At 42.7% G+C, this 16790-nt stretch overlaps 1 protein-coding gene across 1 annotated transcript in view; it reads left to right on the forward strand.

Moving 5' to 3' along the window:
- The window catches only part of DNAJC13 (DnaJ heat shock protein family (Hsp40) member C13), a 242223-nt gene that overhangs the window by 67841 nt on the left and 157592 nt on the right, over nucleotides 1-16790 (forward strand). The window contains exons 3-6 of the mRNA XM_040433922.1: nucleotides 11159-11234; nucleotides 12802-12951; nucleotides 13178-13219; nucleotides 15205-15405. Coding sequence (XP_040289856.1) covers nucleotides 11159-11234; nucleotides 12802-12951; nucleotides 13178-13219; nucleotides 15205-15405 — 469 coding nt within the window. The remainder of the gene's footprint in view (nucleotides 1-11158; nucleotides 11235-12801; nucleotides 12952-13177; nucleotides 13220-15204; nucleotides 15406-16790) is intronic.

The raw sequence follows: 16790 nt of genomic DNA on the forward strand, positions 1-16790 counted from the left end.
GACGGATAGTTCGTGCTGACACTGATGCTCACTGAGCCTGCAGGACAGCTTGAATATCTTTGGAACTTGTTTGGGGTTGCTTATCCACCATCCGGACTATCCTGCGTTGACACCTTTCATCAATTTTTATCTTCTGTCCTCGCCCAGGGAGATTAGCTACGGTGCCATGGGTTGCAAACTTCTTGATAATGTTGCGCACTGTAGACAAAGGCAAATCTAGATCTCTGGAGATGGACTTGTAACCTTGAGATTGTTGATATTTTTCCACAATTTTGGTTCTCAAGTCCTCAGACAGTTCTCTTCTCCTCTTTCTGTTGTCCATGCTTAGTGTGGCGCACACAGACACACAATGCAAAGACTAAGTGAACTTCTCTCCTTTTTATCTGCTTTCATGTGTGATTTTTATATTGCCCACACCTGTTACTTGCCCCAGGTGAGTGTAACGGAGCATCACATGCTTGAAACAATATTATTTATCCACAATTTTGAAAGGGTGCCAATAATTTTGTACAGCCCATTTTTGGAGTTTGGTGTGACATTATGTCCAATTTGCTTTTTTTCCTCCCTTTTTTGGTTTTGTTCCAATACACACAAAGGGAATAAACATGTGTATAGCAAAACATGTGTTACTGCAATACTTTTCTGTGAGAAATACTTCATTTTCTTAAAAAATATCAGGGGTGCCAACATTTACGGCCATGACTGTATGCCCCCAATACCTGTTTTTCATTTTTGTGCTTTTCTTCCCCTGTTTGTGCTTCAGACTCTCCTGCGTAAAGCCTAGAATGTATTGGCTTCTTTGAGGCAGAGCTGTTTACATTCTTCAGTTTCCTGCTTAGTTCTTTCCTAACTTTATTCATACTCAGGCTTGGCTGCACTGCACAGAGATGAGTCATAGGCTGTCCCTGCCTGCTACACATGTGGGCGAAAAAACAGTTCACTCCACACACCTTTTTGTAGCTAGCCAGCCAAGTTTTCCAATTTGCCCAAATGCCTGCCGAAGTTGAAATAAAACAAAAGCACACAAGTAAAAGTTTGTTAGTCCTTTATTTTCTACACTACTCAAATTACTAATTATATTAGTAATTTGAGTAGTGTAGGACAATCCCAATAGGAAGCATTTTCTGACGCTTCCCTCACTGTAAACCTGTAAGTACGAGCCGGAGGAGATACCGGCGCATGCGCATTGTAATTGTCCATACTGCACCTGCGTTGGGGAAGAAGACTGAGGCCGGCGCTTCCACTTGCAGAAGGCGGTGACGTCATTAGTGACGATCATTCTCCTGCTCAAGGCAGGAAGAGAAGAGCAGAAGACTAGGAGACTGACTTTGCCCGGAAGCACAGAAAAGCCATCTGGAGGGACCACGTGACCGGGAGGCAAATCTCAAGAACGGCTGCACTGTGGAGGGTAAGTATGTGAGCAATAATCTTTCCGCCACAGGTTAGCTTTTCATAGCCAAGAATAGGTTAAGCCCGGAGAACCCCTTTAAGGATGATATGTATCGTCTTAACACCAGATTGTCTTACACCAAACACGTTTCGGAGCTGACATGCTCCTTCTTCAGTGGCTATAAAAAAATATCCACACAGTTTTTTTAAACTCCCCTTCAATTAATGGGGAGTTTAGAAAAAAAACGGATTGTGTGGATATTCTTTTATAGCCACTGAAAAAGGAGCATGTCAGCTCCGAAACGCGTTTGACAGACAATCTAGTGTCAAGACGATATATATCATCCTTAATGTTAGAAAAAGGAAGGAGAGCTTATTTGGCGAGCATAATAAGAAGCATTTCCTCGGAGTGGTAATGTAGCAACAATATTTCCACAGCATTTATCAATTACTACTTATGAATTGAAACATAGTCGTTACAATTGAAATGGATACATTGGTTACTATAAGAAAGTCATTGACTCATTGAAACGCACAAACCTATCAATATGGAATTCAAATACCACATATAAGGCTACTTTCACACTAGCGTTCAGAGCGGATCCGTCTGATGTCTGCTCAGACGGATCCGCTCATATAATGCAGGCGTTTGGATCCGTTCAGAACGGATCCGTCTGCATTATAACTTAGAAAAAATTCTAAGTGTGAAAGTAGTTCAGACGGATCCGTCCAGACTTTACATTGAAAGTCAATGGGGGACGGATCCGTTTGAAGATTGAGCCATATTGTGTCATCTTCAAACGGATCCGTCCCCATTGACTTACATTCAAGCAGCAGCGTTCAGGTGTCCGCTTGCTGAGCGGAGCGGAGGCTGAACGCTGCCAGACTGATGCATTCTGAGTGGATCCGCGTCCACTCAGAATGCATTAGGGCTGTACGGATGCGTTCGGGGCCGCTTGTGAGAGCCTTCAAACGGAACTCACAAGCGGAGCCCCGACACTAGTGTGAAAGTAGTCTGAAAGAACTATTCACGAACTATATACAAGCGGGACATATATTCTACCTATCATTTATATAACATCATTGGAGAGATATATGTGGATCGATTCATCAATTTATTGTAAGAAGGAACAAGGGGCTGTCATTGATGGAAGATACGTGTCACTGAGGTTCCTGGCCTCGGTGAGGTAAGAGCCGGGTTTTTCCCTGAAGTGTCAGTTTTAGGCCGAATGCACACGGCCGTGAGCGGTCCGTGGTGCCGCGGCCTGGATTCCTGCTGAGAGCAGGAGCGCACGGCGTCATTGGTTGCTATGACGCCGTGCGCTCCCTGCTGCCACCACAGTACAGTAATACACTGGTATGATCTATACCAGTGTATTACTGTACTGCTGCGGCAGCAGGGAGCGCACGGCGTCCTAGCAACCAATGACGCCGTGCGCTCCTGCTCTCCGCAGGAATCCATGCCGCGGCACCACGGACCGCTCACGGCCGTGAACAACGGCCGTGTGCATTCGGCCTTACTGTTGCAGTCTGACACTTCAGCTGTAAAGCCGATCTGGGCCGGTTTTTATTGGGAGCAGCCAAAGAGCAGGGTGGGTGGCTGTTCCCCACGGTTCCAGGCCGGGTTTTGGCTGGGATATAAAAACCCAGCCAGCACGTTCAGCTGGGGTGGATTTTCCTCCATGACAGAGAAGCTGTGGAGTCTGTGCCTTGAGACACTGAGGCCATCTATTTGGGAGAGCCGCATGCTGGGGAAACAGGCCTCTAAAGCCTGCTGTGGACTTCGTGTGGAAAACTACTGACCAGGTGAAGGTTTTTTGCACTGTGGACTTTGTGTGGTGTGAACAGGCACCAAAACTGAACACCGTTACTTTTGGTTTGTTTTTCCTATTGTGTGAATAAAACACTGAACTGAACTTTGCTTTGCAACCTTGTTTTTGCCTCTGTACAGTGTCCCCTTACTTTGACTACCAGAGCGAATCCCCACATTATTTATATGGAATCTGATATTGCTGCTATAAAAACTATTCATAAGGAGGACATAATTTAATAAATTTAATAATCATGTTTTTTTGTATTTATTATTAATCTTTATGTACATAGGATTCAGCAACTATTATGTAATCGTATACTATTAATGAAATGAGAGCGATACACTTATGGTGTATTAATTAATGCAAGATTCATGATCTTTTTTTTATTTTTTATGATTTTTTTATTGAGATTAATTTAGATGGCTATGGTATTGTATTGTATTAAGGTTTATTGCTTGTGATGTTACTCAAAAATAAATGTTACCTATTGATCAAGACAGATTATATTTCCATGCCACGTTACAGTGTGCCTTCCACATAGCTAATTTACAATATTCAAGCTACTATTTCGGCAGTGTGTGCGCCGAGGATAGTAATCCTCAATCCAGTAGCCGAGGATGGTAGAGCGACTGAGACAATATATTAGCACAGTCAAGTAAATAGAGAAGAGCAATAAATGAGAAGATCTCTGGATCCATGTGAGGTACAGGGCTGGTTCTTGCTTTGTTAAAAAGAGATTGTCATGTCTTCGTGTATGTCTGATTTAAAAAAAAAATTCATTAATCATTGTATATAGGGTGGCAGTAAATTATTATTTCAGTAATCGAGTATTCTATTGATTTATTTTTTACAAGTAATCTAATAAGAAAAAATGAATTAATAGACTGTTTTTCCTTTATAAAAACTCAGACCCCCTGCCATCAGTCCCCAACACCCTTTGTGATCAGCCCAGTGCCATCAGCTCCACTATCCTCCAGTGCCATCTGCTCTCCCCTACCCCAGTGCCTTCAGCTCCACTCCCCCAGTGCCATCAGCTCCTCCATGCCATCCATTGCCATGTCCCACAGTGCCATCAGATCAGCCCCTCCATGTCCCCCAGTGCCATCAGATCAACCCCTCCATGTCCCCCAGTGCCATCAGATCAACCCCTCCATGTCCCCCAGTGCCATCAGATCAGCCCCTCCATGTCCCCCAGTGCCATCAGATCAACCCCTCCATGTCCCCCAGTGCCATCAGATCAGCCCCTCCATGTCCCCCAGTGCCATCAGATCAGCCCCTCCATGTCCCCCAATGCCATCAGATCAGCCCCTCCACGTCCCCCAGTGCCATCAGATCAGCCCCTCCATGTCATCCATTGCCGGCTATCCCTGTTCAGTGCCATCTCCCCAGTGCCAGTGAAATAAAATACTTACCTTTCCTGTAGGGGCGCCGCTCCACAGCTCCTTCCTCTTCTTCTCCGCGCGCTGCACTGGATTCTGACGTCACACAGCGTCGGGTCATAGTGCGCGCTTACGTGCACTATGACCTGACGATGTGTCAGGATCCAGTGCAGCGCGGTACTGGCCGGCGGGTGACCACGGACCGGTAAGTAATAGCAAGATCTTCACTCCCGCTCCGTGGTCACATGACACAAATGAATCCTCGATGCAAAAAATTTGCATAATTTTTTTCTGTGTCGAATTACTCGATTCAATCGAGTAATTGTTTCAGCCCTAATTGCATAGAAATATCGATACCCAATCAATACTTTTGTATCTGGATCGGGATTTGCCTTTTACCCATACTAGGCTGCGTTAATGTGCAGCCTAGTATCAGAGAAAATAGCACTGCTGCTCTTAGCGCACGCCATGTTCTCCTCAGCAGCACTGTGGAGAAGGAGAGAGTCTGTCCCTCCCTCCCCACTGTGCCACCACCAATGATAAGAGAGAGGGGAGGGGCTGTGGCCACTGCGCCACCAATGAAGATAACTAACCCATTAATTCAAATATAGGCGGTGGGTGCTGGCAGCAGAATCACCTACCCAGCACCCGGCTTCTATGACAAGGCACTGCGATCCGCGGCAATTAACCCCTCAGGTGCTGCAGCGCCTTGTCATAGAGGCCGGGTATGTGATTCTGCCACCGGCAACCACTGCCTATTTTTGTAATATAAGGTTACTTATCTTCATTGGTGGCGCAGTGCCCCCCCTCCCCCAACCCCAGTATTATTATCATTGGTGGCAGTGGCCACAGGGTGTTCCCACCCCCATTGGTGGTTCAGTGGGTAGCTTCTGATCGGAGCCCCAGCAGTGTAATCACGGGGCTCTGATCGGTTACCATGGCAGCCAGGATGCTACTAAAGCCCTTGCTGACATGGTAAGCTCCCTACTGCTGTGTACACAAAGGGCATCAGGGGGAGTGTGAAGTCCAATTTACCCTAATAGATTTCTATTAGGGTGAATAGGACAAGGGACTAAAAGATCCCAGGTTCCAGCCCCTAAGGGGGCTAACGGTTATTAAATATAAAAAATAAAAAAAAGCCTAAATATTTCTTTCCCAACTTTATATATAAACAATAAAAAATAAACATATTACATATCGCCACGTCATAAAAACTATTAAAATATAAAAAAATATCTCCTATGCGCTGAACGCCGTAACAGAAAAAATAAAATAAACTGCGCGATTTGACATTTTTTTTGTCACCTTGTCCCCACCAAAAATTGGATAGGACTGTTCTATTATGGGCCAGACATTCCATAAAATGCGGAATGCACGCAGCCTTTCTGGTATTTTATTTTTTTTCTCATGGTATCGTGTATCGCAATACTTTTTATGGTATCGAAATCAAATCAAAATTTTGGCATCGTGACAACCCTAGTGTCTAGATGAATTTCCAGTGGGCATGGTGCTGTTAAGTAAGGCTACTTTCACACTAGCGTTCGGCCCCAATGCATTCTCAGTGGAGGCGGATCCACTGAGAATGCATCCGCCTGCCAGCGCTCAGCCTCCGCTCCGCTCAGTGAGCGGACACCTGAACGCTGCTTGCAGCGTTCGGGTGTCCGCCTGGCCGTGCGGAGGCGAGCGGATCCGTCCAGACTTACAATGTAAGTCAATGGGGACGGATCCGCTTGAAGATGACACCATATGGCTCAATCTTCAAGCGGATCCGTTCCCCATTGACTTACAATGTAAAGTCTGAACGGATCCGCTCAGGCTACTTTCATACTTAGAAAATTTTCTAAGTTTTAATGCAGACGGATCCGTTCTGAACGGATGCGAACGTCTGCATTATCGGAGCGGATCCGTCTGATGAAACATCAGACGGATCCGCTCCGAACGCTAGTGTGAAAGTAGCCTTAGCCGTCTATAGAAAAATAGCTCCACTGATACTTAATAGTATAATATTACTACTTCACCTGCTGTGGATTTGAAGCAGATTCCCACATTGAAATCTGCATCAAATCTATTTGGGGTTTCTGCAACACAAGTAAGGCTACGTCTACACAACGACATTTGTAGTGCGGCATTTTGTTGCACTAATGTCGTGCGACAATTTTTATAATGGCAGTCTATGGTGTCGCACTGCAACATGCAACATACTGCGATGCAACAGTCGCAGAAAATCCATTCGAGATGGATTTTTCTGCGACTGTTGCGCCGCAGTCGCAGCATGTTGCAGTGCGACACCAAAGACTGCCATTATAAAAATTGTTGCGCGACATTAGTGCAACAAAATGTTGCGCTACAAATGTTGCAGTGTAGTTGTGCCCTATCTGTCGCGTGACAAATGTTGTCGTGTAGATGTAGCCTAAGGCTGAGTTCACATGGGTGAGATTTCCGCGCGGGTGCAATGCGGGAGGTGAACGCATTGCACCCGCACTGAATCTGGACCCATTAATTTCTATGGGGCTGTGCACATGAGCTGTGATTTTCACGCATCACTTATGCGTTGCGTGAAAATCGCGGCATGCTCTATATTGTGCGTTTTCCACGCAACGCAGGCCCATAGAAGTGAATAAGGCTGAGTGAAAATCGCAAGCATCCGCAATCAATTGCGGATGCGGTGCGATTTTCTCGCATGGCTGCTAAGATGACAGTCTATTCACTGTATTATTTTATTAAGGGAAAATAATAGCATTCTTTAATACAGAATGCTTAGTACGTGGTCAATTGAGGGTTAAAAAAATAAAAAAGAATTAACTCCCCTTCTCCTCTTGATCGCGTAGCTGCCGGTCTCTTCTTACTTCTTTAATCATGAGCTGCTGGCTAAAGGACCTGTGGTGACGTCAGATCACATGGTCCTATCACATGATCCATCACCGTGGTGATGAACCATGTGATTGGACCATGTGATGATCTCAGTGATGTCACCACAGGTCCTTTAGCCGGCAGCTCATGATTAAAGAAGTAAGAAGAGACCGGCAGCTACGCGATCAAGAGCAGAAGGTGAGTTAATAATTTTTTATTTTTTAACCCTCAATTGACCACCTACTAAGCATTCTGTATTAAAGAATGCTATTATTTTCCCTTATAACCATGTTATAAGGGAAAATAATAACATCTACACAACACCTAACCCAAACCTGAACTTCTGTGAAGAAGTTTGGATCTGGGTACCACAGTCAGTTTTTTATCACGCGCATGCAAAACGCATTGCACCCGCGCGATAAAAACTGAACGGAACGCAATCGCAGTCAAAACTGACTGCAATTGGGTACCTACTCTCGCGGGTTTGCCGCAACGCATCCGGACCTTATGCGGACACGCTCGTGTGAACTCGTGTGAAATTTCCTGTGTGGATTTTTGTCTGCAATGTGGAAACAAAGTCAATTTATTCCAATTATTAACCAGAAAATAAGAAGGCTAATTAGGCCTCATGCACACGACCGTTCCATTTTGTTGCAGTCCGCAAATTGCGGATCCGCAAAACACGGAAGCCGCCCGTGTGCCTTCCGCAATTTACAGAACAGGCGGCCCATTGTAGAAATGCCTATTCTTGTCCACAAAATGGACAAGAATAGGACATGTTATATATTTTTTTTCGGGGCCACGGAACGGAGCAATGGATGCGCATAGCACACGGAGTGCTGTTCACATCTTTTGCGGCCCCATTGAAGTGAATAGGTCCGCACCCAACCTGCAAAAACCGTGGCTCGGATGCGGACCAGAACAACGGTCGTGTGCATGAGGCCTTGCTTTGTAGATATTAATTTCCAATGTGAGTATTTTATTTTCTTCCGGGACAGATTGGCTGATTTAGTCAACATTTATTCACTGGTAGATCTATTGCATTAGAATGGTATATTATGTCGTTTTATAATTAACTATCATCTGTCCCCTATCTTTTTCCACTTCCACTTTGTGTAACTTGTCGGTGACAGTGTTTTATGTTCACCCTGTTTTGTATTACTCAAATCCTTTATCCGCTTTGCTTCAGTGCAGAAGATAAGTCTGTAACAAAAACGTCTCTTTCCTGTTGTCTAAAATGTTCGTTGTTCAGCTATATGCTGAGTCAGATTTCCTCTTAATCAAGCATATTTTTCAGGGAAAGAAAAAAAAAAAAAGCTGACCTTTTATCATTAACTAAAGAAGTTACCCATGCATGTCTTATGATATATTCATTTAAAGAGCCATACTGCCTGGTAGGATTGACCATGCTGATTAAAACAATACCTTTCTTTTGTCTGTATACTAAACAGCTGCAGAGATACTTGCGTTTTTATTTATATGCAAATGATCGTGTTGGAGCACCAGGAGGCAGGGTTAAATCCTTGGAGGACTGTTATCTTAACACCCCTGATTGGAAGGGTTAGACATTAGCATGCTGAGCTTTATCCTAGAGCTGTGTTCTAGCATGTACATATTATACATTATACACTGTTTACTATAGCCTTACCATGTTCAGAATAGAGGTTTTCTATGCTTAGAAAGCTAATGCATATTACTGGTTTATTCACTGGCACAATATATGATTATAAAGAAACCAGTAATATGTATTAGCTTTCTAAGCATGGAAAACCACTTCACTCAATACAATAAGGCTGTAACCTGGAGTTTAGCGGTCAGCCTTCCATGTAGATGTCCCAGGTTCAAATCTCAGGAGAGACTTCTAGATTTTTTTTGTTCAGTAATTTTTCTCTCTCTCTCTTTTTAACCAGTAATAAAAAGCTATATACTTACTATATTGAGAATGGAGGTTTTCCATACTTATAAAGCTAATACATATTACTGATGTCTTGATAATCAAATAATGTGCCTGTGTATAAACCTCATGCAGCTCCATAGAAAGGAAAATAAAAAAATAAAATAAATTATGGTCTTGGGATGCACTGACGCAAGAACATTTATATATATATATATATATATATATATATATATATATATATATATATATATATATATATATATATATATATATATATATATATAATATCTCAGTGGCAGAGTTAAAAAAAAATTCCAATTCTCCCAGAAACAGTTAATACAACTTAATCAGTAAATTGTGTACCCCAAAATGGTGCCATTAAAAACTACAACTTGTCTGCAAAAATCAAGCCCAAGTTCAAAGTATTCCGGGTCCAGTGCCTAGCTCCCATCTCCGATGCATCCAGTCCCCACTGGAACTAAAATGTGATGTAAAATCAACACTCATGTCAATGCTGCCTCAACAGTCACATGCTGTTCCTGAAGCATCAGTGCTGAAGCCATTGATTGTATGTCACATTTTCTTCCATCGGGACGGGAGTTTGGCTGTGGACCTGGAACACTTGTTTTTGTTTCAGAATGCATTAAGTTCAAAACTGATCCGTTTTGGACCGCTTGTGAGATCCCTGAACGGATCTCACAAATGGAAACCAAAATGCCAGTGTGAAAGTAGCCTTAGTTTGCTGTTCACTAAAATTCCTAGGTCCTTTTCCATGTCACCCAGTGTATTACCATTAGGTATGTACTACGAGTGGTTTTGTTTTTAATTTCACACCAAAGGCGGAGTCAAGCCACTGTTTGCACCTTTGCTCTTCTGCCAGTCCCTCCCTCTCGTTCTTCATTTTATTTATTTATTTATTTTATGCACTTATATAGCGCTACTATATTCCGCAGCGCTTTACAGACATTAGCATCCAACTGTCCCCAATGGGGCTCACAATCTAAGGTCCCTATCAGTATGTCTTTGGAGTGTGGGAGGAAACCGGAGTACTGGGAGGAGACCTACACAAACACGGGGAGAACATACAAACTCCATGCAGATGTTGTCCTTGGTCGGATTCGAACCTAGGACCCCAGCGCTGCGAGGCACCAGTGCTAACCACTGAGTCAACGTGCTCAGTGGTTAGCAGGACCTGGTTACTGCTTAGTCATTTCACCTTCATCTGCCAATCAAGAAGTAGAGGGTGGGACTTCCTGAGGAAGGCAGTGGAGCTGGGGTGCACAGAGTGGCTTGGGCCCTCCCTACTCATTTGCCTATGGCTTAAAAGTGCTTTTTAACCAGAATGAAGCTATGGATCACTACTGTAAGTGAAAGGTATTATTACATTCAGCGGAGCTAGCCCAACAAGGCATACTAAGAAATGCACATGAACGTTGTTTGTTACCATGTCCGTTCTGTTTTTTTTTGCGAATAGGATGTGGACTCATTCACTTCAATGGGTCCGCAAAAAAAATGCGGACAGCACACCGTGTGCTGTCCACATCAGTATGTCTGTTCCATAGCCCCCAAAAAAACCAGAACATGTCCTATTCTTTTCCATTTTAGGCATTGTTACAATGGATCCGCAAAAAAAAAAAAAGTATGGAATACGGATGTCATACGTTTTTTTTGTGGATCCGCAATTTGCGGACCGCAAAACACATACGGTCGTGTGCCTGTAGCTTAAAGCTAAATGTATCTTATATAGGGGTTTTGTGAAAGTCATTGTTATTTTGTTCCCGATTTATCTTTGTATAATTTTAATGACTTATTATTGCCTTTTTCCCTAGATATAAAAGAGTATTTTCAGTGGGATCCCATGCCATAACAACATACAACCCCAACACCCTTGAAGTTACGAATCAGGTATTAAAAGATGATTTTTGTATCTGATTTTAAAGCAGTTGTCTTATTTCCTGACTGGAGACTCAATATGACCCCTCTGTTCCCTGCAGTTCCTCTTAGCGGCTTCTGCTTGGAGTGGCATTGGTGTCACACCAGTGTCTTCCTCTCCTCTTAGTCATCCACAATCAGTCATTCCACAAACATTTTTTTTTTTTTTGATAATCAAAACAATATAAATAATTTTTAGACTTCGGAACTTAAACTATTATTATTTTTTTTGCCTGCTTATTGGACACTAACTTTTAAGCTATGACTACGCAGCACCTTGCACAAAACGCGATGCTATCACATCACAATTAATGACAATGGTGTAGTCGCGATTAATTGGCAGAACCAAATGCTGTTGGATATCTGTGCAACCACATTCACTAGACTCGAATGGCAGCTCCAGATTTGCAGTCTTAAAGGGGTTGAGCAAGAATGGAGGGTTTTGACAAACCCCCCACTTGGCCGGACCTGTAAAGGGAATGATTAGTGGAGCCTCTCACTGCCGTGGCCAGTGACTGGCTGTGGCAATGTCAAACTGGATGATAACATCGAGGGAGAATCGCAGGCCTGTAGAAAGAGAGGGGAGCCAGCGCCAGGCAGCAGGTAATCTTTCCTTTATAGGTCTGTGTGTGTGTGGAGGAAGGGTTGCCACCTTCCCCCCCTCCCTTCATTCTTGCACAACCCATTTAATGTTACAATGTAGCCCTAGCTGAAATAAGATTTGTCCATATGAGAATTGGAACATTCGTCGTATTATTTACCTGAAGATACCTGCACCTCAGTTAGAACAAGCAACTGAGTAGGGTTCAGCTGAACGACGATCTTGGTCGGGAGACAACTGTTGCGCTGAAGAATCGGAGTGTAGTGGTGCTAGCATATAAATAAATGGGATCACAGCTTGACTGGGACATGTGCCGCGACTGCTACAACAGTGTTGCATTCTTTGCAATTCTGGGGTCGCAGTTGCACGCACATGTGCAATTTGCGTTGGAACACCATTCATTTCTATGCCAGCACCGTTACACCCTTCAGCGCAACAGTTGCCTTGCGACCCAGATCGCCAAACCCTAAAAGTGAGTGTTCAGCCATTTTGTGTTTTTTTTTTGGGGCTATGCTGATTGATGTCTTATAATGTCTCGATGGAAGACAGAGTTCCATTTTTCTGATGCAGAACTCTATATTTCCTGTGTAGACATAAAGGCACCCATAGAAGTCTATGGGCCAATAATGTACTAGCCTGTGTCTACTTTTTATTACACAAATCATAACTGGTGGCTCACATTGAACTCTGTAATAAAATGTTATTGAGTAAGCTCTTAAGCTCCCTCTAGTGGCAGTTTACTGCTGTAAAGATATGTTTAGACCCTAAAGGCATGAGAATAAAAGTTGGAGATTCCCTTTAAGCATATCTGATTGGGATTTGTAATTGAATCATTGTCAACCAGAGCACAATCCTTACAGTCCCTGTATAGCAGACGTGCATGTTAAACAAAAATAAATATGTAGAAATCCAATTCTGGTTATTGTTTGTTTTTCTCAGTGGCCTTATGGAGACATTTGTGGCATCAGTCCTGTGGGTAAAGGGCAAGGATCCGAATTTGCCCTCACTTTCCGGAAGGGCAGCGGGAAGAAATCTGAAACATTAAAGTTTTCTACAGAGCACAGAACAGAACTTCTGACAGAAGCCCTGGTAAGATGCTAGTGAATGAGCCTTTCTCGCATGTTTTCTACATCAGCTGTATTGGAGAGCAGTGGTTTTCCATATGTGTGGGGGGATATATGTTTGAATATTTGCGTGTTTTCGGTAGTTATATGCTTTGCATGCCTGTGTGTGTTCTGTGAGGTTTATTTTTCTTTTGTACAGCCTTGTAAAGCCTGGATGTCTTTGCTGAGTTTTTGTATTTTATTTCCAACAGAGATTCAGGACAGAGTTTGCTGAAGGGAAGATTACTGGAAGGGTAAGTATACCACAAATGCAATAGCTAAGGCTCCATGCACACTACCATATCTGCAAATCGCAGATCCCCAAAATGTAGATGGGATCCATGTTGCATCTGCATTGTGAGGACAAGTATAAGACATTTTTGCAAAACTGACATACGGATGCGGAAAGCACACGGATCATCCTTGCACAGAAATATACACTATGCCTTCAAAATGCGGACCACGAACCCATTGAAAACAATCGGTCTGCAAATAGAATGTGGATAACACATGGACCGCATCCATATTTTGTGGATCCATGGTTTGCCGGCCACAAAACAGATACGGTTGTGTACATGGTGCCTAATAGTGTTAAAACAGTCACAATGGGATTTTTTAAGCTACTTGGATGTACTGTGGAAGAATAGCGTTTTCTCCTTGAGACTTCAAGGCTTGAGTTGTTAGCAAGGGACAAATTTAAATACCATTGAAGACAATATAAAAAGTAGTTAAAAAACAACTGCAACATCGAATTTGTTTCTAGGGGAAAGAAAATGTGTGGTCAACTTACATTTCTGACTGTGTCCTCACCAATCAAGGTGCTTTGTTGCCGACACCCTAAAGAGGTTGTCTGGCCAATGAAGTAATTAAAGTGATACTCTCCTTTTAACATTTTATTTTTATTTTACAATCCCTTAAAGGCTGTTTCACCCAGCAGTATCATGCTCATTAATTAGTATCAGTATTTTTAAATAAAACCAGAAGTAGAACCAAAATACGGAAGAGATACAAATCTTTCTATTATACATTTTCTGGATTTGGCTTGTGGACAAATATTGGAACATACTGACCAAAATAGTTCCATGTAAGGCTGAGTTCACATCAGCATTCAGCCTTTCTCCGTTATAGGATCAGGAGAACGGAAAGGACGGATTCGGCACATAACTGAGCCGAACGGAGCCTACGGACCCCATAGACTATAATGGGGTTCGTTATGTTTCCGCTCAGAAGATGATTTTGTGCATGCAGGACTTTTGTCTCCGCTTCAAAATCATCTTCTGAGCGGTAACATAACGGACCCCATTATAGTCTATGGGGTCCGTAGGCTCCGTTCGGCTCAGTTATGTGCCAAATCCGTCCTTTCCGGCTTATGAAATTCATTCACACTTTGTTTGGTGGTATGGATTCCGTTACCACGGACCATAACGCAATTCTATAACGGAATGCCTTTAGAGGACTGCCCTGCATAACGAAAACTGGACGGATCAGTTTTGCAGCCCATAGACTTCTATTATGAGGGAATGAATAACGGAATGCATTCCGTCCTAGAATTGCGTTATGATCCGTGGTAACGGAATCCATAATGCAATTCACCTTTTACCACCAAACGAAGTGTGAACGAATTTCAAAATATGAAATTTGCTGATCTCTAGTAGTAACCAAATGTACTGTATACTGTACCAAAGTGAACAGTTAGTTTCTATCATGTGGCAGATTTAAAGGGGTTTTGTCACTTCAGCAAATTGCATTTATCGTGTAGAGAAAGTTAATACAAAGCAATTACTAATGTATTGTTATTATCCATATTGCTTTCTTTGCTGGCTATGCACTGCTCGTTTCCATGGTCACGACCACCCTGCAATCAGTGGTTGCCGTGCTTGCACACTATAGGAAAAAGTGACAGCGGTTCTGGTCGCCGGGACTGTGGGAGCTCACTTAGGCTGGTTCTTTTTCCTGTAGTGTGCAAGCATGGCCATCGCTTATGGATTGTAGGGTGGTCGTAACCATGGAAACTAGCCGTGTATAATGTGATGGAAAAATGAATCCAGCCAGCAAAGGAAGCAATATGGATAATAACAATATATTAGTAAGTGTCTTGTATTAACTTTCTCTACATAATAAATGCTATTTGCTGAAGTGACACAACCCCTTTAATTAATTTAATTAATATAAATGGCTGACATTTGTTCCTTGGAATAGTGTGGACCCTTTATGTGACTATTTTCCTGTTCTGTTTCAGAGGTACAACTGCTACAAACATCACTGGAGCGATAGCAGAAAATTAGTCTCTCTGGAAGTGACCCCGGGGGGAATAGACCAAATAGATCCAACGAACAATCGTGTCCTCTGCTCTTATGACTATCGGAACATTGAAGGTTTTGCAGAACTGTCCGATTACCAAGGAGGGTTCTGTATCTTGTATGGAGGTTTTAATCGATTGGTAAGTATCTCTGTTTTGTGGCTTCAATTGTTTTTTAAAGGAGCTTTGTAGCATGTTAGTTAGACTGTCACTAAAGTAACTTTAGTGGGGTGCCCATTAATAGTGTTAATTCATTTTTATTCACAATAATTGTGTAATTTATCATTTATAGCAATGGTAATCATGTACTGACTTCCTGTGACTTTGTGGTGGGCTTGTGCTAATACACAGCAGACCACTTGAAAAGGATGAGTTAGGGTATAAGCAACAGCTTTAGCTAAGGATAAAAGAGGAGATGGATTCCAAACAATGTCAGATACCTTAGGCCTCATGCACATGACTGTGTCCGTTTTGCAGTCTGTAAATTGCAGATCCGCAAAACACAGATACCGGTTGTGTGCATTCCGCATTTTGCAGAACGTAATGTCCGTCCCTCAGAGCAGTCCTATCCTTATCTGTGATGCGGACAAGAAGAAGACGTTCAGTTTTTTTACAGGGCCTTGGAAAGGACGTGTGGATGCATCTTTTTCAGCCCCATTGAAGTGAATGGGTCGCATCCGACCCGCAAAAAATGCGGCTCAGATGCGGACCCAAACCACTTTTGTGTGCATGAGGCCTTATAGATAATTTAGAACTTGAACATGAGCTCAGCTGCAGTGCACTGGCATGGACATGGCATGGTAGTTAAGAATGGAGTGACTGAGTTTGACGGAGGTTCAGTTCTTTTTAGTCAGTTTTTTTGTTTTGTTTTTACCACCATTTGAGCATTAAGTCTGATTGACTAAATGTAGTTGATGGTCGATAATAGGGTTGTCATGATACCAAAATTTTAATTCGATTTCTATACCATAAAAAAGTGTTGCAATACTCGATACCATGCGAAAAAAATATAACACCAAAAAAGCTGTGTGCATTCCATATTTTATTTAACGTCTGGCCCATAATAGAACATTTCTATTTTTTTGGGGGTCAAGGTGACTAAAAGTAGCGAATCGTGCGGTTTAGATTTTTTTTCTGTTACGGCGTTCACCGCATGGGAAATATTTTTAAATATTTTAATAGTTCACACTTTTCGGCCGTGGCGATATGTAATGTGTTTGTTTTTTATTGTTTGTAAATTTGATGTGTAAAATTGGGAAAGGGGGGCGATTTTAAACTTTTAGTATTTTGATATATTTTTTTACTTTTTTATTTTTAATTTTTTTTAGTTTTTAGGGGCTAGAACCTTTGTCCTATTCACCCTTATAGAGATCTATTAGTGTGAATAGGACTTCACATTGTCCCTGCTGCCCTGTGCTCAGTGCACACAGCAGCAGGGAGCTTACCATGGCATCCAAGGTTTCAGTAGCGTCCTGGCTGCCATGGTAACCGACCAGAGCCCATCGATAACACTGCTGGGGCTCCGA

The sequence above is a fragment of the Bufo bufo genome, chromosome 5 (assembly GCF_905171765.1).
Source record: "Bufo bufo chromosome 5, aBufBuf1.1, whole genome shotgun sequence".
NCBI lineage: Eukaryota > Metazoa > Chordata > Amphibia > Anura > Bufonidae > Bufo > Bufo bufo.